We start from the raw sequence: 25711 nt of genomic DNA, 5'->3' as shown, positions 1-25711 counted from the left end.
TCTTTGAGGAGTTCTCGGGTGACAGCTCGAGCTGGCTGCCTCCGGAGAGGGACCCCTACCCCCACTCATGCCCCCCAATTATACCTGTACCACCCAGCACCCCATCCCCAGGTCCAACCTGGAGGCCGAGCCCTTAATTCTCCCAGAGGGACATCACCTTCCCTTGGCTTCCAGCTCCGGCCTGGGGCTCTTCCCCAGCCTCTCCCTCCACTTACTCCAAACCCCACCCTCAGCACAGCCCCACACACACTCCCCTCCTCCTTCCTCTGACCTCTCTCTTCCTTAATCCTTTCCTCACCTCCAGCACACTATACAGAGGGAGCCAGACGCACCACCTCCTCCACTGACTTCCCTGGCCAGGCGGGGACACGGTTGGAAAAATACTTTGGAATACCCGGAGCTGCTCAGCTCTTGCGGCCTAAGGCTTCAACTCCTTCAGCTGCTTCCGCCTCCCTTTTCTCGGGAACCGCTCCCGCGGCGCTGCAGGACAGCAGCTGTCCCCTCCGACAGTCACCATGCCACGCTGGCAAAAGTCAACCTACAGCTTGCAAAACCCCATCCCGTAAAAGCCGTCTGATTTTGGCCCTGCTTGGGGATGTACCCCTTTCTTCCTTACAGAGCAATTCTGTAGTTTCTTTTCCCCACCCGTTTGCAAGGAGCAACAACTTGCCCTTGGCATTTGGGGTTGGCTTCATGCACGAACAGGCTCCCGCAGAGGATGGGACAAGCCGATGGCAGGAGGGCTCGTGCACCCGTCCCAGCTGGGCACGAGGCACCAGTTGCAGACGCCGAGAGCCTGGAGCACGTGCTGAGCCCACAGCAAGATGCAGGGCTGCAAGGGGACCTTTTCTTCTGGCTTGTCCTCTCCTCCCAGGCTCCACGGCCAGCCGACTCGACCGCATGTGCCTGAGGTGACACCACAGCCCAACGACCCCCCGCCCCAAAACCTCAAGAGAGCACGAGAGCCATCTCTGCTTCACAGCTTCTTCCTGCATAGCGGCAGGGGAAGGGAGAAGGAAAAGGCATCTTGCCGCTTTCCTCCCGGCTCATCCCACCCTGGGAGAGAAGAGACTTTGCAAGGACAGGGGAGAAGAAAAAACTACAGAGTGCCAGGGAGGTAAAAGGAAGGAAAACAGCACTGAATGATAAAGCGGCAGCAGTCCCTCTACCACTACAAACCCACACCACCACACGCACGTACACACGGGAACTTCACGACACCGAACTCCCATTGACTGGCACGTACACCTCAGTTTGCTGGTCTAGAGATACTGAATGCCTGAAGCACACCAAGGAGAACTGAAAACATCGACATGGCTTTAATGGGAATCCTCCAACTGGAAAACAGCGGTATCTCCCCGTCTCTGCGTTGGCACGTCCCTGAGTCACGTTCTCACTCCTCCCCTTCAAAGCCGAGGCTCCTAAATAGCAAAACTGGGGGGAAAAAAGACAAAAAGAGGGAGAGCACCATCAGTGGAAGACCTGCCGGCTGCTGCTGGTTCAACCCTGTTCGTGGGACCACCCTGGCAGTGACGAGCTGGTTTGCATGCCACGGTCCTCGCTGCCTGTTCCCAGGGACGGGCCGTTTGCTCGGTACTGCCTGCCGAAGCACGGGAAAACTGTAGGCATGCGCCGTCGCTTGCAGAGGAGCACGGTCACGTTCACATGCAATCCTTTACCTCTTTCCTCCCCGGATTCAGACTGTTTCTGTGTTCATAGTGAGAGCCTTCCACACGCTCGTTTTCAACACTTCCTCCGAGATATTAATCTCGCAAGGATCAGTCCTGCAATAAATATTTTACAGAGCAATCCGTGACTATGGGAACTGATGCCACCAAGTGTGTTAGCATCAGCAAGAGGAACAGCGGCGCCCCGAGAATCCAAGCTCAGCATAAGCACGGCAGGTTTTGCTGGATGAGGAGTTTTGCGAGGCAAGCCTGAGAGCTGCAGAGCTACAGCTCCGTGCAAAGGCTCTTGCGGGCGTTTAGACTTGGAGTGGGCTCCTAAGCCACTGCTGGTACAGATCATGCCTGCAACCCCTCGTTTTTACGTATGAGGATCTCCAGCTACCCTAAAGTCACTGAGGATGCGACTTTTTGGGGTCAGATGGGAGTTGTGCAGCCACTCTGCTTGGAGGCAGAGCCCTGCGATCCCCTCCTGCAGCCCTGCCCGTAGATGTGATTTTCCCACCAAGCTGACTGCTGCTTTCTATGGGACGCTCAAGAAAGATGCAAGTGGAAAAAACTGTGCCAAACACCTTCCAACTAATCTTGCCGGGGGTCCTGGCACTTGGTGGGGCTTTACCTGTCCCTGCTTTGCTTTGGGATATCCAAGTTGCTGGTCTTGCCCAGTTTCAGCAGAACTGAACCGGCAGCAGCAGCAGCTTCCATCATTTTCGGGGACTCCTGACGGAAAAAAGGGACAAATCAAGTTCTCTGTCTTGGATCCAAGTGGAAAAAACCTGAACACCCAGCAAAAACATTGCATGCTGCCCTCTCCTTCTGACTCGTGGCACCTTTAGCTATTAGCGCAGCAGGGTAAAGACCTTTCACTCTGAATTTTTTGGGGGGGGGGTTAAAAACACTGTTACGAGCCAATCTTTCCATCATCATCATCATCATCTGTTATTATAAATGACTCATTTAAAAAATTATACCTCTATTCAAGTGTTAAGCTCACTGCTCATTCAGGGAAAAAAAAGGTTAAGATGTGGGATCCAGGCTATTAGTATCTGTTTCTTTTGAGTTCTGATCTTGCCCCAACATGTAAAGACAAGCTGTGCTAGAAACAGGCAATCTCACAGCCCGAGGGAGATGTCCAGCCCCGAGCGCCCAGCAAGCGTTACCTCTTCTTCATTGGCTTCGTTTTTGGCACCGTCCAACTTCTTCTTCTTGCTCTCTGGCATAAGGTCATCCAGGAAGCTGAGCTCTCGCTTTGAGAAGCAGAAATCCATGGCTTTCCGGACAAATACAAGAGCCAAAACCTGCACGAAATAGAGGGAAGATGCGGTGAGGCCAGAGGTGGTGCTACATCTCACTCCAACGCGGCAAACATCCCTCTGCCGAGCGGCACCGCCTCTTACCATCATGGGAAAGACAATGGCGGCACGGGACACCTTGATGGCCCAGAGCAGGACGAGGCAGATCAGCTGGATCACGGTGAAGAAGTGCACCTTTCGCAAGGGGACGTGCCGCAGGTAGATGAAATCCGGCTGGTGTTTCGCCGGCATCCAAAACAGCTTCAAGCGATCGAAGAACTGCAAAATCGAAGTGGAAAAGTTGCCACCTTGGGACTGCGGAAAGCTTCTGGCCCTCTTGAGACGTGGAGGGAGTTTTCAGGAACTCGCTCGCCATGAGAAATCGTGGATCCCACTATGCTCCTCCTGGGAGCAGCACCCATTTTCCCTTCGCTCCAGCTAGAAACCAGCTTGCCCGTGAGAGCTGCCCACCCACGTGCAATTATGCCACGTTATTCTATGATTAGCTTGTCTTGGCCCACTGAATCCCCCAGCAAGGATTTCCACCAGTGGTAGAAATTGCCTTCCCTGTGCACTCAACTCCCCCATTTTCACCTAACCAAACACTGGCCTGCCCTAACCTGTGTTTAAACAGGGAGCGCTCAACTTGCCCGGTCCTCCCAGCCCTATAGACCTCCTGTGCCTCCTCCAATCTTTTTCGTACACAAAATATTTTCATTGCTTGCTTTCCGAGAGGTTTTTTTCCCATGCCGCTGCTTTTTTCCTGCTTCTACGGAGATGAAATACCAGGCAGCGGACATGCTGCACGCTGTAAAAAAGTCCGTACCTGAATTTCTCCGAGCGACGACACGCCCATGTAGAGAAAGACGCCGTAAAGCACAGGCATTGGTATAAACTGAAAGAAAGAATGCAATCATTTATTTTTTTAAATTGCATTTTCAGTAGTACCACTCTCTTCTACAGGCACTGCCTCAAATTGCCTACAGCTTTCCAGTTTCCACAGGGTTAGAGACGTGTCGGATTTTAACCAGCAGAGCTTTTGTGCCTGCGAGTGAGCTAACGCTCTGCTTTAGGCTGACCGTTGGAGTTATCTTTCATCAGCAGAATCCTATCTTCCAGAAAGGTTGGAGGAAAACAGGCGACCATGCTACCATATGCCACGTTCTGTGACGGTAGAAAAACCTTTCTCCTTATTCTTGTAGCAACAAGCAAAAGCGACGTGCCTCCTCTTAGCCTAGCGAGGAGATTATCTTGTGGGAGGAACACGCAAGGAAGCCCATGGAGATGATTTCAGTGTGTTTAGCTACTGGAACGGCTGTGCTGAGGCATTTGGGGGAGCAAATTGCCATCGATAACGTGCTGAACGGCTGGAAAGCGTAAGCGAGGAGGCTGCTTCCCACTGTGGGTCAAGCCCCAAGGTTTGGGATCACCTCCTCCTCCACTCCACAGCTGCTTGGGCCTGGAGAGAGGGGACTGGTTTTGGGTAACCTCCAAAAAGCTCGTGGCTGTTGGGTGTTTTGCATTTTCCTCTTACCTTTAACACAGAAGTGAAGAAGACAGAGCAGCCCATGAGCACAAAGATCATGGAGCCAGTGACTCTCTGCTCTCGTATCCCCAGAAACTTGGGTTGTTCTCCTGGAGCTGCGCACTCAGACTCGACTTTGAGGCTATTCACGTGGGTGATGGACAGGACGGTGGCAGCCACAAACCAGGGCAGCCCCATCACGGAGCACACCCCGAGCATCACGGCCACCATGAAAAGGTCCAGGTGGTACCCACATCCTTTCTGCGGGAAGCAAAACAAGGAGATGAGCGTCCCACAGCACAAGAGCAAGGACAACGTCGCAAGTCAGGCTCAAACCCCGCTAGAGCGCAAGTCAACTTCTTGAGAATTTAAAACACGCCTCGGAAACAAATAAGGAGGTATCTGCTCTTTGTGCAAGCCCCTTGCATGAAAAGGTGGCAGGAGTTCAGACAAAGTGGATTTGGTTGTGCGATAGCTACTTCTCAAAAGAAAAAAAGAGACCGGGTTTTTTCCTTTATAAAGAAATTTCCACCACTTGCAAGTAGGATGTGACTCTGAGTTATCCCTGGCAGCGCGTCAACACAATTCGATCCCCCATTCACTGCTGACATTTTAAAACAAAACCACGCTTCTCTATTGCTCCAAGATTAATTTGCTCCTCTGAAAGGCTGCTCATCTGAACTCCCTGTCGTTTGCTCCCTGTGTCATCATTAATGCAGGAGAGCATCCTGCCACGCAGCCTGACGTTTTCCCAAACCAATGCCTTCCCAAAGCATTTGGAATAGGAGCTTCTCCCCGTGCCTGCAGCCCGGAGTGGGTTGGGGATGGGCTCATCTCTTGCAGCCCCTTACCTTCAGCCTGTGCTCCTTCCTGTTCACAATAACAGCAGTGATCTGCTGGTCCATGAAGATCAAGATGGTGCAGAGCAGAGCTGGGATGAGCGCAGCCAACACCGTCCACCAAGGGTTGGGTCCTACGGGGCTGATGAACCACCCGCGGTCGTCTCTGGTAGGCTGCAACAAAGCACACACATCAGCATCATCTCCCAGCCCAGCCACCTCACTGGCTTTGCTTTTCCCCTCCATTCCCATGTCAGAGCACCTCCCAGCCCTGGCTTCACGTCACCCTGGGGTTCAGCACTGCCGGTGCCCTCTTTGCAAGCACCTACAGATACTTCTCCTGGAGGTATCTAGTTTTGGGGCTGTCTTCTCCTTTCCCGAAGGAAACAATGCGCTTGGAGGCAGAAGAGGAGATGGTCGCACCACCAGCATCTCCTCCGGACTCAGCCCTGTCCTGCCCCGGCATCACCTTGTGGCATCCCCAAGGGCTGAAACCAGCTCCCTGCCAAAACACCCCGTTACCTTGAACATATGGGGGACGTGGAGCTTCGGTGATGGGATCCCAATCATGAAGTCCATGAGCACCATGACGACGATGGTGAGGAAAACAGCAAAGTCGCTTACTGTGGACCGTACCTGGGGCAAGAAACCAGAGCTGAAGGGGGCGTCGCAAAGGGGGCCACAACATGACATGGAAAAGTGAGGGACGTCAACGCCATTAAGACCGGTTAACAAAACCCCTCCATGCTGAGGACATGCAGCCCAATCCCTTGGTTAGATACCGTTGCTGTGTTTGTGCCTGTGAGATCTGGTGCCAGGCAATACAAAATGTTTAATTAGGTGGAAAAGGGTTGTCTTAATTGAAACCTTAAAAAAAAAAAAAATTACAAAAGAAGGAAGCAGATGTCTGCCACGACAGCCACGCTCACAGCTAAAACGGGAATAAGGCACTGAGGCATCATTTGCTCCTCAAAAGGAAGAAATAGTGTCGTTTGCTATGGCAGCTCCTCAGCTGAATCAGCCTTCCCCTTGAGCACATAATGCACAGAAGGTGAAAAAAAGTAACTGTGGAAGACCTGATTTCCCACTGCCTGAGCAAGAGATGGCTCCAGGACAGGTTGCCAGGCAGGTGGGAAATGCTACGATCCTTTTGCGCTCATGGAAATGAGTGAGGGACGTCCACGCTGATGGAGAGCTTGGCCTTCAAGGTCAACGTTTCCCAGCTCGACCGAGTGGTGGCAAATACTGCTTAGTGCTCCAGGAAAGCCATTTTGGGAAATGAGCGTGGAGACTGCTGCTGGCCACCGTCTTCTACCTACTCTGGTTGGGAAGTATCGGCTGGTCTTAAACTTCTTCAGTAAGCTCGACAGCACAAAGGTGGAGAAGAAGAGGATGCAGCACCAGAAGAGGACGTCAGGCGTGTAGGGGCCATTGGGTCCACAGGCAGGTCCTTGAAACTCTCCATGCAAATACCGACATTCCTGGAGAAACAGAGCATCAGGACACAAAGGCAGTGCACGTGCGGCAAGGAAACCTTGCATAACGAGGGGGTTATTTCTGCTGCCGGTCAGAAATATTGTCCTGCCACCGCGTTGAGGAGGCGGACAGTTATTACCCACGATGTTGGGCACAAGGTGGACTGGACAAGGTGGACGCTCCTTCCCAGGACCAAGCAGGTTAAAACCACCCATTAGATGTAAGCAATGACTTTTCAGAGCAGCACTAGCACAGCTGGAAGCCCATCACCACCTGAAGGGCTCCGACTTGCGCACCACGCGAATGCCCCTGGGCCCCGTGGCCGCGGCACGAGGAAGCAGTGGCTCGGGGCACTTACGGTCACCGTGAGGTTTTCCCAGGCGATGCCAGACACGTTGATCTTGTTGCTCTCCCAGAAACGCAGGGTTTCATTGCTGGGATGCGTCGGTGCCTCACACTTACAGCTGGGAGGAGAGAAGCCAAGACACGGGTAAGGGAGAGGCGATGCAGGTGCAGCCCTGAGCTCCTGCCAAGGGGCAGGGGCGTTTTAGGAGGAAAAAACCCACTAGTCGATGGTGAGGAAGTCGAGCTGGCTGTGCATGTGCACAGGGTAGGTCTCCCGCAGGTGACTCAGCTTCTCTAGAGCCTCGTAGATGAAGATGAGGCAGATGAGGGAGGCGAAGGCTTCTTCGGTGAAGCGGGTGATGTAGCACACCAAAGAGCTGGCGTCGGTGGCCACCAGCACGATGCAGAAGAAGGCGGTCCACAGCCCGATGCATGCCCGCAGAGAGAGATAGGAGAGCGTGTACTCCCTGGGAAACCAAAATAAAACCAAGGGTGGAAAGGCCAGCAAGAGGCTCCAAGTTGGGGCTTAATGATAAATTTAAATTGCAATAAGGGTGGTTCATCTCACATCGAAGTCATCACAGCAGAAGGACTGTCATGGAAAATACCCATTTCACATGAAAAACTCCTACTTTTTCAATGAAATCATCCAAACTCACAACATTTCAGCAGTAGACTATTTGGCTACCTGAGCAAACTGTATTTCCACTTCCAGCAACAATCAGGCTAAGAAGTGCCTTGTTTTGTACTCAGAGGGAAGCAAATCTTCCCCCATTCCCAAACCAGAGTGATTTGTCTCCTCTTCCTTGTGCAGCCCATCTTGGGCATCCACATCCTTGTGGTTTCTCCTCCTCCAGCTGCTTCGCTTTAAGCCTAAAACCCCCAAATGACCCCATCCATCCTTCAGAGAGCCAGGGCTCTCGCACCATCGCATACTAAAGCAGCAGCGTGCAGCATCTGTGACACACAAGACAACTTCAATCGAACAACTGCCGCTGAGAGAAATGAAAGACAAACATCTTTTCTCCATCCCCGCTGCCTTCTGAAGGCTCTCACAGCACCCGGCCGCAGCAACCAGCCTTACTTGCAGAATTTGTAGAGGATCTTCTCAAAGACGAGCACGGGTCCGGTGCTGCCGAGGATGGTGAGAGGTTGGCCAGCAAAGAGGGAAAACACCACGCCGGTCATGGAGGCGCCCAGCAGCGACTCCATGGCACTCTGTCCGGGGAAGAGAGGCAGCAGTGAGTACAGAAAGCATTAGGGGGAAAAAAAACCCAGAGCAAACTCACTGCAGCAAGGACTTTTGCATGAGTTTTATCCTCCCCCGTGCCACCCAACAGAGAGAGCTGCTCACTATGTGGCCATCGGTCGCCTCCCCCAGCAGTCCCCCGAAGGTGATGACAGGGGACATGCAGGCACAGTAGAGGAAGAGGAAGGACGCCAGACACTGCAGCCTCAGACCATCCCGAAAGTCGCTCCAGAACCACGGGGCTTTTCGCTTCACATCCAGGATCAAACCTCCAAAGAGCCTGGAAGAAGGACAAAATAGAGACAGTTCTCCTGCAAGACCACATGGACTTTTCTTGGCTGCAGAAGGGCAATCACAAGCATGGAGTAATTTTCAGTGCTGAAAAGAAGCCGTCTCCTTCTCCCTTTTTACACCCACTAGAAACTGAGGCACGCCAAAATGCCCTCCAACAACAAAAATAAAAAGAAGAAAAAAGAAAAAACAAGACCTAACCTGAGAGCCCATCCCCTCTTACTGCAACACTCCCTTGCTCTGAGAAGCAGCAGAGCTCTACCTGGAGGTATTTGCACATCTGCTTCCACCCCAAATCAAGAAAACCTGTGTGCACTGATGCTGTGGCTGAGCCCAGCTGCCCACATCTCCCACCTGCCCAGCCCAGGGACCCAGCTGGGCATGTGGAGCCCCTTCACTGAACCAAAAAACCCCAAAAACCTGCTCAAAGGCAAGGTGCATGCTCAGATTTGGGAGGCAAGCAGAAAAAAAACACCCCAAACTATCAAAGCTTGCACCTTCCCGTCCGCTCCAGTTCAGGACCGCTGTGCTTCTCCGGCTTGGTGTGAGAAGCACTGTCATCAAGAGCTCCTGGCATCTTCCTTTTTTCCTGTTCAAATGGAAATAAGAGAAAGACAGCTATTTGTAACCACTGGCTTGTTTTGCTTCTGGTCTGGCCATGTGACTGTGTCAAATAGGGACCTTGTGAATCTGGAGCCCTGAACAGCATCCCCAGCTGCCTGCCGTCCTGCCCGTCCCCCTCGCACCTCCCTCCACCGCAGCACCCACCTGCGAAGGGACGTTTTTCGGGGGCTCGATTCGGATCGATGGATCCCACTCTCCAGGCGGCAAGACCGTGACCTGATCCAGAAACTCATCGATGCCGGCCACGAGGTCAGCCCGGTTCTTGGCTTTATAGGCGACGTCATGGAAAACCTGCCCGTAGGAGACAACCTGCTCAGAGGACAACCCATCTCGCATGCCCTAAGCAGTGCAATAAGCACTTGGCTAAACGCAAGATAATTTCCCCCAAATTTCCTGCTGGCAATGGCAGGAAGTATTCCCCCAAAAGGAAAAATCTGTCCATCGTGTTCCTTGTAATCCTCTCCTCCACGAGGCCCCCCATCCCCCATGGCACACCGCAGCCTGTTGCTTAAAGAGGACAAGTTTTACTGGCCCTGGCAATGCCACCACTGGGGACAGCATGCTGGGGACCCCGGGGAGAAGGACGAGGTGCAGGATGCACCCCGGGTGGGATTTCAGCCTCCAGGATGTGGGGTGATGCAAACGTGCGTGTTTGCTTTGGGGTGCGAACGAAGGGTGGGCTATTTGGAGAGCTGCCGGCAGCGGGGACAGCAAATGCTCTTCCTCACTACTACAGAGACAGGGAGAGGTGAAGAAAGCCAAAAATGACCCAGAGATATCCCTTCTCACGTCGCACCTCATCCGTCATGATAGTAGCCATGGACCTGCCGATCTCATGGTACTGATGGGCTTTTCCTTCTGGTCCAAGCAAAACAAACAGGAACCTGGGCAAGACAAACAAAAGGAGAGAGACGAACGTGTCATGGCTCAAAGAGCACCCAAGGAAATCCCTGGCAGCTCCCAGCCCAGAGCACGGCTCGAGAGGGGACACGGAGGCTCACCGACTCCGGTGATGAATTGGAAATTCATCAAAACCCATCGCAAATTTCATTTTGGGGCCAACTCTCATTCACGTTGGCCAATGGGTTTAAAAGCTACAGCAGGGAAGGGGGAAATGAAGGCAAGGAGACGTGGCTGGCAGAAACGTGCTGGCTCCCGCTGGCCTTGTTCCCTTGGGATGCCAAACTGGTGCATGCCATCTGATGTTTTGTTGGGGGGGTTTGAAATAAAAACTTTGTGCTTCTCGTTCAGACCTTGTTGGGATGGGAACTTCCGTCATGCCCGAGAGGAGGACAGCCGGGGTCAGGCGGACAAATGCCATGATGGGCTGGCGAAGGAAATCCAGCTCTCCTACGAGCACGTTGGACGCTTCAGCCCCGCTGGGAATTTTCTTCATGAAGTGCAGCTCCGCCTGGGCACAACAAGCCATTTTCAGGCAATTACCCCAAAAGCAAAGCCCACAGCACCCTGCAGCTCCCTCTGCAGCCAAGGTTGCAACAGCAAATTCGGCCCTGAAGGCCTAAGAAAGCTATGAGTGTCTCACCTTGCTTAAATCCGTTGTGCTGGTTTCATGGTTCACCCCATTTTTAGCTTCCACAGTGGTGGGAGAAGGATGAGGGGTAAGTGTTTGAGCTGGTAGAAAAAAGAAAGACACTCAGAAAGACGGACAAGGAGCAATTGGGATGCTTCTCCTTTGCTAGGACAAACCTAATGGGGCCAAAGCCCTGCAGAAACCCTCATCTGCTGCCAAAGCCCTGCAGAAACCTTCACCGGGTGCCAAAGCCCTGCAGGAACCCTCACCTGGCTTGTCGAGGAGGTGCAGGTCCGACCCCTTCTTGCTCACATCAGCAAACGAGCGGAGAAGGTTGTTTCTTTTCTTCTCGTTCTGATGGTGGTGCTTCTTCAAAAGAACTTCTCCAATTTTTGCCCGCGTGCGCTCGTCAAACTCCGTGAGCTGTTCTTGCTGGCCCAGGATCAGATCTGAGCATGGCACAGGAAAATGAGGCAGGGTTTGATCTGTGAAGGAAGGGCACAGCGGCGAGCCAAGCTCGACCGTTCCCGGAGGGACGCGGCACCCACAGTACCTGCGATCTCTTCGATGCTGTTGGCACTAATGTCCAGCAGCACCGTGCCATTGATGATGCAGCTCCTCAGCTCAAAGAGGCTGTGCAAGGACAGCGTGGCCACATAGGGCTTGCTCCAGCGCTTGCCGCCGTCTTCCACGTCCTCCTCAAACTTCAGCCACCTGCGGACATCGGGTGCTGTCAGCCCCATTGCAAGGAAACAGCCCCAGCTCTCCAACCCCTTTAACAGAGCTACAGGTAGCAAGAGGAGACGGCTCCTCGCATCAGCACCTACAGCTGCAAAAGCTTCGCGTCCTGCGGAGCGGAAAGCAGAGCCCGCGTGCACTGCTGGCGCAGGGACTCCTCTCCCACCACAGCCGGCAGCAGGGATTTACCTTGCCGTTTCCTTCCACTTGGCATCTTCGCCCTCTTTCACGCAGATCTCATCCAGCTCGGTGAACAAGGCGTGAGGGACATGCTGCTCGTCCTCCTTGGTCCTGAGGATGAACTGCACCCGCTGGGACGGGGTGCCTGGGGGCAGAACACAGAGACCCGTCCCGTTACCATGCTCGAATATGGCCCATCACGCTCACATGCAAAGCGGGCATCAGATCGGCACCAGTTCAGCCACAAATATTGGGCCGGCCCCTCTCCCCTGGCTCTGTTGGGGCTTGCACAGAGCCACGGAGAAGGAGAAGCATCTATTCCACCCCTGCACAAGGATGGGCAGCTTTCCTTCCCCACATTTCCATTTTTAAAGCAGGCATCCCGCTGAGGAAGATGAGCCTAAATCCATTATACATTTAACTACCTCAAAAAAAAAAGATGAAAGTTTTGAAAAAGAGGGTCTTGTTAAATAATGCCACTTTCCCTCGGAAGAACAGCAAGTCACTCAAACTAGCCACATGGACCTGCTTGCAGAAGACCCCAGCGCCCATGTAGCCCCAAGGAGTTTAGTGAACGGGGTGGCGGGACTTACAGTGGTAGCCCCGCTCCGTCGGGGCACAGTCCTCCTCCTGTTCCCGATGCTTCTGCTTGTGGGGTCGGTGATGCCGGTGGCATTGCCCCACCAGCGGCATCTGCACGCCGGCGTACAGGGTCCGGTGGCCTGCAAAAAAGCAGCATTTGCATCACTCGCGATATTGGGGAGATGGATGACGCAGACACCACGGTTAAATCAGTGCAGCCGTCCCAGGAGGAAACACCAATTTTGTTTTCACTGGATCCCTGAATGTCACAGACCTCTCCTTTTTTCCAAGCCTGTTTTACTCGAACTTTGCAACAACAGAGCAACAACAAGTGATGGCTCCCCCAAAAGTGCCCTGAAAGCATCCAACCTCTTCTCAAATTCCAGCTTGGGCTGGCCAACACTCAGCCTTGCTCATTAAGCAGTGACAGAAGGGAATTCTTTTTAAAATCTTTGTATGGCACAAGGCGACAAGAGAAGATCCAATCAGTCCCATGATAAGGAACTCCAGAAGAAAAGAAGAAAAGCACAGCCTCGCGCCTGCAGCTGTCCAATTATTCTCCAGACCTCTCCAAGCCAGGAGCAGCCTCTGCGAGTAAACAAGCCGTGAATTATCCAGCCCCATGGCTAAAGCTCACACCGTGACCTCCGCGGGGGCTTTTTCCCTCTGTTGAAAAGCCGTAATATTAAAACACGTGAAAATAACTGTGCTGCTTTATTAAGAAGCACGGCAGGTTTTGCTGCACATGATGTCACACCGAGTGAGGGACATTGTAGGGACTTTGTGCAACGGGAAAAGGTGCCGGGCTGGTGGCCCCTCTACCAGCATCTCAGCAGAGACTCACCTTCCAACTCCTCCTTCTCATAGTGAATCTTGGCACCGTTGCTCCTTCTCCCCTGGTCAATCAGTGCCTCCTCATCATGCCTCTGTTTAGCAATGAGAAGAAGGTAAAAGTTGGGGCTGGGCGTCTAGAGCTCCCTTGCGTCCTGCCGGCAAGTCTCCTTCTCTCTTAGATACCGTTTTGCCTCCGTGCAGCGACCAGGGATGCTAAACCTGCCCCTGGCAGCCCTCCCCAGTGCAAAGCATCTCCCCCTGCCCATCCTTCTGCCCTCCAGGGAAATGCCAATGGGATTTCGGGGAGAGTTTTCCCCCTGTTTGGGGGATGCTCAGCCCTTCGGCTGTGCTACCTGTAACTCTTCCAGAAGTGTCATTTTGTAAGCCCCGTTCTGGTTCATCCTCACGTCGGTCACCGGTTTGGGGGGATAATTGAACCTCCAGATCAATCAGGGGGCCAGAGTCCCCCGGGACACCTGGACAGCTCTCACCGAGAGGAGCTCAGTGGCACCCAGTGTGCACCAACTCCAGAGACACAACAAGTGACCGTTTATGGCATCACAATCGGTGATGTGTATCCAGGCAGTTATTTAAAGCCACGCACCCCAGGACTCTTCCCGCTTGGAAAACTTAGTGGATGGGGAGAAACCAGCTCTGTTTTGGGCAAAAACTAGCCGGAATAGAGAAAAGGGGTGTAAATGCCGCATCCTGCTGGGCCAAAAGGCATAAGCAGCGTTTGGGTGTATTTAAAAGCACAAGCTGCCAAAATAGGAGTGAGGTGCAAAGCCTTGGGGAAAATACGCCTTACGGGGCAAAATACGCATTAGGAGGAAACATAGGAGGAAACAGGACAAGTGAGCACCTCCGTCTCTGCGGCAAGATGCTCTCAGCGTCCCATGGCCCTTCTGTTGCAGCATCCTCGAAATCGCGGCAAGCCTTGCGCGGAGATGCCACCGAAGGAAAGGGCCCCGCTCAGAACTCACTCGGTCCCGGTTAGGCCACTCAAATGGACTCGGAGCGCTTATTTTGTTGAGGAAATTGCTGGAGGAGTTAAGGGTTTCGTAGAGCTGTGGGGTTGCGGACCTGTGGCCTTGGGATGGGATGGAGCAGGAAGGGGAGAAGCCTCCGGAAAGCAGTTTATCCCATCCCAGCATGGGCACCAGCACTTGCAAACGCTTTGCCTTCCCTCTCTGTCCTTCTCCGCTGCTGACAGGTGCCTGCAAAACATCACATTGTCAAAACTGGGCTGGGCAAGGGGATGCCGAGCTTTGCATCGCTCACTTTGGAGTTTTGGAGCAGCCAGAGTTGTTCCGCTTAGCACTATTTCCTAAGCACAAAGCTCCGGTTGGCTGCTTCGAAGCTGCTTTTGTTGGGAGGCTGAAAGCAGTAATTGCTTGTAAAACTGAAATCGGAAATCACTGGAGCAAAGGAGGAAGGTCCGACTTTTCGGGGAACGGTTCTCTTTGCAGAAGGTGAGTGCCTTTTCCTCCCTTCTGTACTACCAACCTCTGAAGAAATCAAACCAGAGTAATGAGTGCTTGCTGACAGGCACCCAGCAGTCTGGTTTTCAGCAAATAAAGGGTGACGATTGGGCAGCCTCACTATTACAATGTGCCTCGTTCTTCTGTATTTGTCCAGACGAGCTCCCTTCTGGCTCTCTACCAGCCCACGCAGGGACATTGCCATGTCCCCCCCAGGATTTCTCGGCTGTCTCAGCCCAGAGACGGGCTGCACGGGGACGTGGCGGGGCAGAGTCAGGAGGGGGCCATGCTTTGGGCACGGTGCTGAGCCCCACTCCACGCTGGCGGCTGCGTGGCAGGAAAAGCCTTTGGGGACCTTCTGCCGTGAACCTCAACATCAGCTCTCCATCCTGGAGCTGGAGGAGGTTGAGCGAAACCTCGGGGCAGCACCACGCTCCCTCCCAGGAGCAGCAAGCAGGGACCAGGGCGGAGGCACGAACCCACCGCAGCCGAGCAAGACGTCGGGCAAATGATATGGGACGGGATAGTGCATATACCTGATGTCAGGAACAAGCCTGGCCGGGCTTGGCAGACCCCCTGAAACCCAAAATTATTTCTATGGATTTATTACGGCTTTTCTGGAGGATGCTCCACACAGTGAAGTACTTTGCAGGACACAGCCCCTGCCCTGGCCACCTCCTGCAGGGAGGCTGCCAGATGCCACCACGTGCATTAAACCACCTTTTCTCCCCCCATCCTTCCCTCCTGAGCAGATGGCAGTCGTACGAATCCCAAAGCACCCAAAGCTTCGCCTCCAACACCAAGCGGCACTCGGAAGGCACCTTCACCACTCTTAGGGATTTACCCACGCCAGCCACCCTAACAGGGGCCGACCCTGGGATCCCGCTGAGAAGGCAGAGTCCCAGGGAAGGCTTCCCATCCCTCTTTGAGGAGTTCTCGGGTGACAGTTCGAGCTGGCTGCCTCCGGAGAGGGACCCCTACCCCCACTCATGCCCCCCAATTATACCTGTACCACCCAGCACCCCATCCCCAGGTCCAATCCCGAGGCCGAGCCCTTAATTCTCCCAGAGGGACATCACCTTCCCTTGGCTTCCAGCTCCGGCCTGGGGCTCTTCCCCAGCCTCTCCCTCCACTTACTCCAAACCCCACCCTCAGCACAGCCCCACACACACTCCCCTCCTCCTTCCTCTGACCTCTCTCTTCCTTAATCCTTTCCTCACCTCCAGCACACTATACAGAGGGAGCCAGACGCACCACCTCCTCCACTGACTTCCCTGGCCAGGCGGGGACACGGTTGGAAAAATACTTTGGAATACCCGGAGCTGCTCAGCTCTTGCGGCCTAAGGCTTCAACTCCTTCAGCTGCTTCCGCCTCCCTTTTCTCGGGAACCGCTCCCGCGGCGCTGCAGGACAGCAGCTGTCCCCTCCGACAGTCACCATGCCACGCTGGCAAAAGTCAACCTACAGCTTGCAAAACCCCATCCCGTAAAAGCCGTCTGATTTTGGCCCTGCTTGGGGATGTACCCCTTTCTTCCTTACAGAGCAATTCTGTAGTTTCTTTTCCCCACCCGTTTGCAAGGAGCAACAACTTGCCCTTGGCATTTGGGGTTGGCTTCATGCACGAACAGGCTCCCGCAGAGGATGGGACAAGCCGATGGCAGGAGGGCTCGTGCACCCGTCCCAGCTGGGCACGAGGCACCAGTTGCAGACGCCGAGAGCCTGGAGCACGTGCTGAGCCCACAGCAAGATGCAGGGCTGCAAGGGGACCTTTTCTTCTGGCTTGTCCTCTCCTCCCAGGCTCCACGGCCAGCCGACTCGACCGCATGTGCCTGAGGTGACACCACAGCCCAACGACCCCCCGCCCCAAAACCTCAAGAGAGCACGAGAGCCATCTCTGCTTCACAGCTTCTTCCTGCATAGCGGCAGGGGAAGGGAGAAGGAAAAGGCATCTTGCCGCTTTCCTCCCGGCTCATCCCACCCTGGGAGAGAAGAGACTTTGCAAGGACAGGGGAGAAGAAAAAACTACAGAGTGCCAGGGAGGTAAAAGGAAGGAAAACAGCACTGAATGATAAAGCGGCAGCAGTCCCTCTACCACTACAAACCCACACCACCACACGCACGTACACACGGGAACTTCACGACACCGAACTCCCATTGACTGGCACGTACACCTCAGTTTGCTGGTCTAGAGATACTGAATGCCTGAAGCACACCAAGGAGAACTGAAAACATCGACATGGCTTTAATGGGAATCCTCCAACTGGAAAACAGCGGTATCTCCCCGTCTCTGCGTTGGCACGTCCCTGAGTCACGTTCTCACTCCTCCCCTTCAAAGCCGAGGCTCCTAAATAGCAAAACTGGGGGGAAAAAAGACAAAAAGAGGGAGAGCACCATCAGTGGAAGACCTGCCGGCTGCTGCTGGTTCAACCCTGTTCGTGGGACCACCCTGGCAGTGACAAGCTGGTTTGCATGCCACGGTCCTCGCTGCCTCTTCCCAGGGACGGGCCGTTTGCTCGGTACTGCCTGCCGAAGCACGGGAAAACTGTAGGCATGCGCCGTCGCTTGCAGAGGAGCACGGTCACGTTCACATGCAATCCTTTACCTCTTTCCTCCCCGGATTCAGACTGTTTCTGTGTTCATAGTGAGAGCCTTCCACACGCTCGTTTTCAACACTTCCTCCGAGATATTAATCTCGCAAGGATCAGTCCTGCAATAAATATTTCACAGAGCAATCCGTGACTACGGGAACTGATGCCACCAAGTGCGTTAGCATCAGCAAGAGGAACAGCGGGGCCCCGAGAATCAAAGCTCAGCATAAGCACGGGAGGTTTTGCTGGATGAGGAGTTTTGCGAGGCAAGCCTGAGAGCTGCAGAGCTACAGCTCCGTGCAAAGGCTCTTGCGGGCGTTTAGCCTTGGAGTGGGCTCCTAAGCCACTGCTGGTACAGATCATGCCTGCAACTCCTCGTTTTTACGTATGAGGATCTCCAGCTACCCTAAAGTCACTGAGGATGCGACTTTTTGGGGTCAGATGGGAGTTGTGCAGCCACTCTGCTTGGAGGCAGAGCCCTGCGATCCCCTCCTGCAGCCCTGCCCGTAGATGTGATTTTCCCACCAAGCTGACTGCTGCTTTCTATGGGACGCTCAAGAAAGATGCAAGTGGAAAAAATTGTGCCAAACACCTTCCAACTAATCTTGCCGGGGGTCCTGGCACTTGGTGGGGCTTTACCTGTCCCTGCTTTGCTTTGGGATATCCAAGTTGCTGGTCTTGCCCAGTTTCAGCAGAACTGAACCGGCAGCAGCAGCAGCTTCCATCATTTTCGGGGACTCCTGACGGAAAAAAGGGACAAATCAAGTTCTCTGTCTTGGATCCAAGTGGAAAAAACCTGAACACCCAGCAAAAACATTGCATGCTGCCCTCTCCTTCTGACTCGTGGCACCTTTAGCTATTAGCGCAGCAGGGTAAAGACCTTTCACTCTGAATTTTTTGGGGGGGGGGGGGTTAAAAACACTGTTACGAGCCAATCTTTCCATCATCATCATCATCATCATCATCTGTTATTATAAATGACTCATTTAAAAAATTATACCTCTATTCAAGTGTTAAGCTCACTGCTCATTCAGGGAAAAAAAAGGTTAAGATGTGGGATCCAGGCTATTAGGATCTGTTTCTTTTGAGTTCTGATCTTGCCCCAACATGTAAAGACAAGCTGTGCTAGAAACAGGCAATCTCACAGCCCGAGGGAGATGTCCAGCCCCGAGCGCCCAGCAAGCGTTACCTCTTCTTCATTGGCTTCGTTTTTGGCACCGTCCAACTTCTTCTTCTTGCTCTCTGGCATAAGGTCATCCAGGAAGCTGAGCTCTCGCTTTGAGAAGCAGAAATCCATGGCTTTCCGGACAAATACAAGAGCCAAAACCTGCACGAAATAGAGGGAAGATGCGGTGAGGCCAGAGGTGGTGCTACATCTCACTCCAACGCGGCAAACATCCCTGTGCCGAGCGGCACCGCCTCTTACCATCATGGGAAAGACGATGGCGGCACGGGACACCTTGATGGCCCAGAGCAGGACGAGGCAGATCAGCTGGATCACGGTGAAGAAGTGCACCTTTCGCAAGGGGACGTGCCGCAGGTAGATGAAATCCGGCTGGTGTTTCGCCGGCATCCAAAACAGCTTCAAGCGATCGAAGAACTGCAAAGTCAAAGTGGAAAAGTTGCCACCTTGGGACTGCGGAAAGCTTCTGGCCCTCTTGAGACGTGGAGGGAGTTTTCAGGATCTCGCTCGCCATGAGAAATCGTGGATCCCACTATGCTCCTCCTGGGAGCAGCACCCATTTTCCCTTCGCTCCAGCTAGAAACCAGCTTGCCCGTGAGAGCTGCCCACCCACGTGCAATTATGCCACGTTATTCTATGATTAGCTTGTCTTGGCCCACTGAATCCCCCAGCAAGGATTTCCACCAGTGGTAGAAATTGCCTTCCCTGTGCACTCAACTCCCCCATTTTCACCTAACCAAACACTGGCCTGCCCTAACCTGTGTTTAAACAGGGAGCGCTCAACTTGCCCGGTCCTCCCAGCCCTATAGACCTCCTGTGCCTCCTCCAATCTTTTTCGTACACAAAATATTTTCATTGCTTGCTTTCCGAGAGGTTTTTTTCCCATGCCGCTGCTTTTTTCCTGCTTCTACGGAGATGAAATACCAGGCAGCGGACATGCTGCACGCTGTAAAAAAGTCCGTACCTGAATTTCTCCGAGCGACGACACGCCCATGTAGAGAAAGACGCCGTAAAGCACAGGCATTGGTATAAACTGAAAGAAAGAATGCAATCATTTATTTTTTTAAATTGCATTTTCAGTAGTACCACTCTCTTCTACAGGCACTGCCTCAAATTGCCTACAGCTTTCCAGTTTCCACAGGGTTAGAGACGTGTCGGATTTTAACCAGCAGAGCTTTTGTGCCTGCGAGTGAGCTAACGCTCTGCTTTAGGCTGACCGTTGGAGTTATCTTTCATCAGCAGAATCCTATCTTCCAGAAAGGTTGGAGGAAAACAGGCGACCATGCTACCATATGCCACGTTCTGTGACGGTAGAAAAACCTTTCTCCTTATTCTTGTAGCAACAAGCAAAAGCAACGTGCCTCCTCTTAGCCTAGCGAGGAGATTATCTTGTGGGAGGAACACGCAAGGAAGCCCATGGAGATGATTTCAGTGTGTTTAGCTACTGGAACGGCTGTGCTGAGGCATTTGGGGGAGCAAATTGCCATCGATAACGTGCTGAACGGCTGGAAAGCGTAAGCGAGGAGGCTGCTTCCCACTGTGGGTCAAGCCCCAAGGTTTGGGATCACCTCCTCCTCCACTCCACAGCTGCTTGGGCCTGGAGAGAGGGGACTGGTTTTGGGTAACCTCCAAAAAGCTCATGGCTGTTGGGTGTTTTGCATTTTCCTCTTACCTTTAACACAGAAGTGAAGAAGACAGAGCAGCCCATGAGCACAAAGATCATGGAGCCAGTGACTCTCTGCTCTCGTATCCCCAGAAACTTGGGTTGTTCTCCTGGAGCTGCGCACTCAGACTCGACTTTGAGGCTATTCACGTGGGTGATGGACAGGACGGTGGCAGCCACAAACCAGGGCAGCCCCATCACGGAGCACACCCCGAGCATCACGGCCACCATGAAAAGGTCCAGGTGGTACCCACATCCTTTCTGCGGGAAGCAAAACAAGGAGATGAGCGTCCCACAGCACAAGAGCAAGGACAACGTCGCAAGTCAGGCTCAAACCCCGCTAGAGCGCAAGTCAACTTCTTGAGAATTTAAAACACGCCTCGGAAACAAATAAGGAGGTATCTGCTCTTTGTGCAAGCCCCTTGCATGAAAAGGTGGCAGGAGTTCAGACAAAGTGGATTTGGTTGTGCGATAGCTACTTCTCAAAAGAAAAAAAGAGACCGGGTTTTTTCCTTTATAAAGAAATTTCCACCACTTGCAAGTAGGATGTGACTCTGAGTTATCCCTGGCAGCGCGTCAACACAATTCGATCCCCCATCCACTGCTGACGTTTTAAAACAAAACCACGCTTCTCTATTGCTCCAAGATTAATTTGCTCCTCTGAAAGGCTGCTCATCTGAACTCCCTGTCGTTTGCTCCCTGTGTCATCATTAATGCAGGAGAGCATCCTGCCACGCAGCCTGACGTTTTCCCAAACCAATGCCTTCCCAAAGCATTTGGAATAGGAGCTTCTCCCCGTGCCTGCAGCCCGGAGTGGGTTGGGGATGGGCTCATCTCTTGCAGCCCCTTACCTTCAGCCTGTGCTCCTTCCTGTTCACAATAACAGCAGTGATCTGCTGGTCCATGAAGATCAAGATGGTGCAGAGCAGAGCTGGGATGAGCGCAGCCAACACCGTCCACCAAGGGTTGGGTCCTACGGGGCTGATGAACCACCCGCGGTCGTCTCTGGTAGGCTGCAACAAAGCACACACATCAGCATCATCTCCCAGCCCAGCCACCTCACTGGCTTTGCTTTTCCCCTCCATTCCCATGTCAGAGCACCTCCCAGCCCTGGCTTCACGTCACCCTGGGGTTCAGCACTGCCGCTGCCCTCTTTGCAAGCACCTACAGATACTTCTCCTGGAGGTATCTAGTTTTGGGGCTGTCTTCTCCTTTCCCGAAGGAAACAATGCGCTTGGAGGCAGAAGAGGAGATGGTCGCACCACCAGCATCTCCTCCGGACTCAGCCCTGTCCTGCCCCGGCATCACCTTGTGGCATCCCCAAGGGCTGAAACCAGCTCCCTGCCAAAACACCCCGTTACCTTGAACATATGGGGGACGTGGAGCTTCGGTGATGGGATCCCAATCATGAAGTCCATGAGCACCATGACGACGATGGTGAGGAAAACAGCAAAGTCGCTTACTGTGGACCGTACCTGGGGCAAGAAACCAGAGCTGAAGGGGGCGTCGCAAAGGGGGCCACAACATGACATGGAAAAGTGAGGGACGTCAACGCCATTAAGACCGGTTAACAAAACCCCTCCATGCTGAGGACATGCAGCCAAATCCCTTGGTTAGATACCGTTGCTGTGTTTGTGCCTGTGAGATCTGGTGCCAGGCAATACAAAATGTTTAATTAGGTGGAAAAGGGTTGTCTTAATTGAAACCTTAAAAAAAAAAAAAAATTACAAAAGAAGGAAGCAGATGTCTGCCACGACAGCCACGCTCACAGCTAAAACGGGAATAAGGCACTGAGGCATCATTTGCTCCTCAAAAGGAAGAAATAGTGTCGTTTGCTATGGCAGCTCCTCAGCTGAATCAGCCTTCCCCTTGAGCACATAATGCACAGAAGGTGAAAAAAAGTAACTGTGGAAGACCTGATTTCCCACTGCCTGAGCAAGAGATGGCTCCAGGACAGGTCGCCAGGCAGGTGGGAAATGCTACGATCCTTTTGCGCTCATGGAAATGAGTGAGGGACGTCCACGCTGATGGAGAGCTTGGCCTTCAAGGTCAACGTTTCCCAGCTCGACCGAGTGGTGGCAAATACTGCTTAGTGCTCCAGGAAAGCCATTTTGGGAAATGAGCGTGGAGACTGCTGCTGGCCACCGTCTTCTACCTACTCTGGTTGGGAAGTATCGGCTGGTCTTAAACTTCTTCAGTAAGCTCGACAGCACAAAGGTGGAGAAGAAGAGGATGCAGCACCAGAAGAGGACGTCAGGCGTGTAGGGGCCATTGGGTCCACAGGCAGGTCCTTGAAACTCTCCATGCAAATACCGACATTCCTGGAGAAACAGAGCATCAGGACACAAAGGCAGTGCACGTGCGGCAAGGAAACCTTGCATAACGAGGGGGATATTTCTGCTGCCGGTCAGAAATATTGTCCTGCCACCGCGTTGAGGAGGCGGACAGTTATTACCCACGATGTTGGGCACAAGGTGGACTGGACAAGGTGGACGCTCCTTCCCAGGACCAAGCAGGTTAAAACCACCCATTAGATGTAAGCAATGACTTTTCAGAGCAGCACTAGCACAGCTGGAAGCCCATCACCACCTGAAGGGCTCCGACTTGCGCACCACGCGAATGCCCCTGGGCCCCGTGGCCGCGGCACGAGGAAGCAGTGGCTCGGGGCACTTACGGTCACCGTGAGGTTTTCCCAGGCGATGCCAGACACGTTGATCTTGTTGCTCTCCCAGAAACGCAGGGTTTCATTGCTGGGATGCGTCGGTGCCTCACACTTACAGCTGGGAGGAGAGAAGCCAAGACACGGGTAAGGGAGAGGCGATGCAGGTGCAGCCCTGAGCTCCTGCCAAGGGGCAGGGGCGTTTTAGGAGGAAAAAACCCACTAGTCGATGGTGAGGAAGTCGAGCTGGCTGTGCATGTGCACAGGGTAGGTCTCCCGCAGGTGACTCAGCTTCTCTAGAGCCTCGTAGATGAAGATGAGGCAGATGAGGGAGGCGAAGGCTTCTTCGGTGAAGCGGGTGATGTAGCACACCAAAGAGCTGGCGTCGGTGGCCACCAGCACGATGCAGAAGAAGGCGGTCCACAGCCCGATGCATGCCCGCAGAGAGAGATAGGAGAGCGTGTACTCCCTGGGAAACCAAAATAAAACCAAGGGTGGAAAGGCCAGCAAGAGGCTCCAAGTTGGGGCTTAATGATAAATTTAAATTGCAATAAGGGTGGTTCATCTCACATCGAAGTCATCACAGCAGAAGGACTGTCATGGAAAATACCCATTTCACATGAAAAACTCCTACTTTTTCAATGAAATCATCCAAACTCACAACATTTCAGCAGTAGACTATTTGGCTACCTGAGCAAACTGTATTTCCACTTCCAGCAACAATCAGGCTAAGAAGTGCCTTGTTTTGTACTCAGAGGGAAGCAAATCTTCCCCCATTCCCAAACCAGAGTGATTTGTCTCCTCTTCCTTGTGCAGCCCATCTTGGGCATCCACATCCTTGTGGTTTCTCCTCCTCCAGCTGCTTCGCTTTAAGCCTAAAACCCCCAAATGACCCCATCCATCCTTCAGAGAGCCAGGGCTCTCGCACCATCGCATACTAAAGCAGCAGCGTGCAGCATCTGTGACACACAAGACAACTTCAATCGAACAACTGCCGCTGAGAGAAATGAAAGACAAACATCTTTTCTCCATCCCCGCTGCCTTCTGAAGGCTCTCACAGCACCCGGCCGCAGCAACCAGCCTTACTTGCAGAATTTGTAGAGGATCTTCTCAAAGACGAGCACGGGTCCGGTGCTGCCGAGGATGGTGAGAGGTTGGCCAGCAAAGAGGGAAAACACCACGCCGGTCATGGAGGCGCCCAGCAGCGACTCCATGGCACTCTGTCCGGGGAAGAGAGGCAGCAGTGAGTACAGAAAGCATTAGGGGGAAAAAAAACCCAGAGCAAACTCACTGCAGCAAGGACTTTTGCATGAGTTTTATCCTCCCCCGTGCCACCCAACAGAGAGAGCTGCTCACTATGTGGCCATCGGTCGCCTCCCCCAGCAGTCCCCCGAAGGTGATGACAGGGGACATGCAGGCACAGTAGAGGAAGAGGAAGGACGCCAGACACTGCAGCCTCAGACCATCCCGAAAGTCGCTCCAGAACCACGGGGCTTTTCGCTTCACATCCAGGATCAAACCTCCAAAGAGCCTGGAAGAAGGACAAAATAGAGACAGTTCTCCTGCAAGACCACATGGACTTTTCTTGGCTGCAGAAGGGCAATCACAAGCATGGAGTAATTTTCAGTGCTGAAAAGAAGCCGTCTCCTTCTCCCTTTTTACACCCACTAGAAACTGAGGCACGCCAAAATGCCCTCCAACAACAAAAATAAAAAGAAGAAAAAAGAAAAAACAAGACCTAACCTGAGAGCCCATCCCCTCTTACTGCAACACTCCCTTGCTCTGAGAAGCAGCAGAGCTCTACCTGGAGGTATTTGCACATCTGCTTCCACCCCAAATCAAGAAAACCTGTGTGCACTGATGCTGTGGCTGAGCCCAGCTGCCCACATCTCCCACCTGCCCAGCCCAGGGACCCAGCTGGGCATGTGGAGCCCCTTCACTGAACCAAAAAACCCCAAAAACCTGCTCAAAGGCAAGGTGCATGCTCAGATTTGGGAGGCAAGCAGAAAAAAAACACCCCAAACTATCAAAGCTTGCACCTTCCCGTCCGCTCCAGTTCAGGACCGCTGTGCTTCTCCGGCTTGGTGTGAGAAGCACTGTCATCAAGAGCTCCTGGCATCTTCCTTTTTTCCTGTTCAAATGGAAATAAGAGAAAGACAGCTATTTGTAACCACTGGCTTGTTTTGCTTCTGGTCTGGCCATGTGACTGTGTCAAATAGGGACCTTGTGAATCTGGAGCCCTGAACAGCATCCCCAGCTGCCTGCCGTCCTGCCCGTCCCCCTCGCACCTCCCTCCACCGCAGCACCCACCTGCGAAGGGACGTTTTTCGGGGGCTCGATTCGGATCGATGGATCCCACTCTCCAGGCGGCAAGACCGTGACCTGATCCAGAAACTCATCGATGCCGGCCACGAGGTCAGCCCGGTTCTTGGCTTTATAGGCGACGTCATGGAAAACCTGCCCGTAGGAGACAACCTGCTCAGAGGACAACCCATCTCGCATGCCCTAAGCAGTGCAATAAGCACTTGGCTAAACGCAAGATAATTTCCCCCAAATTTCCTGCTGGCAATGGCAGGAAGTATTCCCCCAAAAGGAAAAATCTGTCCATCGTGTTCCTTGTAATCCTCTCCTCCACGAGGCCCCCCATCCCCCATGGCACACCGCAGCCTGTTGCTTAAAGAGGACAAGTTTTACTGGCCCTGGCAATGCCACCACTGGGGACAGCATGCTGGGGACCCCGGGGAGAAGGACGAGGTGCAGGATGCACCCCGGGTGGGATTTCAGCCTCCAGGATGTGGGGTGATGCAAACGTGCGTGTTTGCTTTGGGGTGCGAACGAAGGGTGGGCTATTTGGAGAGCTGCCGGCAGCGGGGACAGCAAATGCTCTTCCTCACTACTACAGAGACAGGGAGAGGTGAAGAAAGCCAAAAATGACCCAGAGATATCC

General features: G+C 53.3%; 3 protein-coding genes across 3 annotated transcripts in view; all 3 read right to left on the bottom strand.

The window, feature by feature from the left end:
- The window catches only part of LOC132320349 (electroneutral sodium bicarbonate exchanger 1-like), a 28963-nt gene extending 28404 nt beyond the window's left edge, over positions 1-559 (bottom strand). The window contains exon 1 of the mRNA XM_059832629.1: positions 543-559. Coding sequence (XP_059688612.1) covers positions 543-559 — 17 coding nt within the window. The remainder of the gene's footprint in view (positions 1-542) is intronic.
- A 1137-nt stretch (positions 560-1696) lies between these two features.
- LOC132320348 (electroneutral sodium bicarbonate exchanger 1-like) lies at positions 1697-15699 on the bottom strand. The gene is made up of 24 exons (XM_059832628.1): positions 15679-15699; positions 13202-13283; positions 12369-12497; positions 11785-11920; positions 11411-11571; positions 11127-11306; positions 10870-10958; positions 10580-10737; positions 10123-10210; positions 9471-9617; positions 9200-9291; positions 8517-8691; positions 8247-8380; positions 7384-7629; positions 7176-7281; positions 6661-6822; positions 5864-5977; positions 5354-5515; positions 4512-4763; positions 3804-3872; positions 3083-3256; positions 2846-2983; positions 2305-2405; positions 1697-1784 (listed from the first exon to the last, which is right to left on the bottom strand). Exons 1-24 carry the CDS (start codon positions 15697-15699, stop codon positions 1697-1699), a joined length of 3204 nt encoding a protein of 1067 aa, XP_059688611.1.
- Positions 15700-17290: 1591 nt separating this feature from the next.
- The window catches only part of LOC132320347 (uncharacterized), a 47509-nt gene continuing 39088 nt past the window's right edge, over positions 17291-25711 (bottom strand). Inside the window, exons 52-66 of the mRNA XM_059832627.1 lie at positions 25075-25221; positions 24804-24895; positions 24121-24295; positions 23851-23984; positions 22988-23233; positions 22780-22885; positions 22265-22426; positions 21467-21580; positions 20957-21118; positions 20115-20366; positions 19407-19475; positions 18686-18859; positions 18449-18586; positions 17899-17999; positions 17291-17378 (exon numbers count right to left, since the gene is read on the bottom strand). Of these exons, the coding sequence (XP_059688610.1) occupies positions 17291-17378; positions 17899-17999; positions 18449-18586; positions 18686-18859; positions 19407-19475; positions 20115-20366; positions 20957-21118; positions 21467-21580; positions 22265-22426; positions 22780-22885; positions 22988-23233; positions 23851-23984; positions 24121-24295; positions 24804-24895; positions 25075-25221 (2160 nt within the window). The remainder of the gene's footprint in view (positions 17379-17898; positions 18000-18448; positions 18587-18685; positions 18860-19406; positions 19476-20114; positions 20367-20956; positions 21119-21466; positions 21581-22264; positions 22427-22779; positions 22886-22987; positions 23234-23850; positions 23985-24120; positions 24296-24803; positions 24896-25074; positions 25222-25711) is intronic.

Source organism: Gavia stellata, chromosome 35 (genome assembly GCF_030936135.1).
Source record: "Gavia stellata isolate bGavSte3 chromosome 35, bGavSte3.hap2, whole genome shotgun sequence".
Classification (NCBI taxonomy): domain Eukaryota; kingdom Metazoa; phylum Chordata; class Aves; order Gaviiformes; family Gaviidae; genus Gavia; species Gavia stellata.
The sequence above is the reverse complement of the archived record's forward strand: the minus strand, read 5'-3'. Positions and strand labels throughout refer to the sequence as shown.

What these genes read in the sequence shown, in the direction of transcription:
- LOC132320348 (XM_059832628.1), bottom strand. Translation starts at nt 15,699, where the DNA reads ATGGGGTGCTGGGTGGTACAG. An exon ending in ATCCTCTACAAATTCTGCAA is followed by an intron (nt 7,630 to 8,246) that starts GTAAGGCTGGTT and finishes TTGGTTTCCCAG; the next exon opens with GGAGTACACGCTCTCCTATC. An exon ending in GACTTCCTCACCATCGACTA is followed by an intron (nt 7,282 to 7,383) that starts GTGGGTTTTTTC and finishes CTCTCCTCCCAG; the next exon opens with CTGTAAGTGTGAGGCACCGA.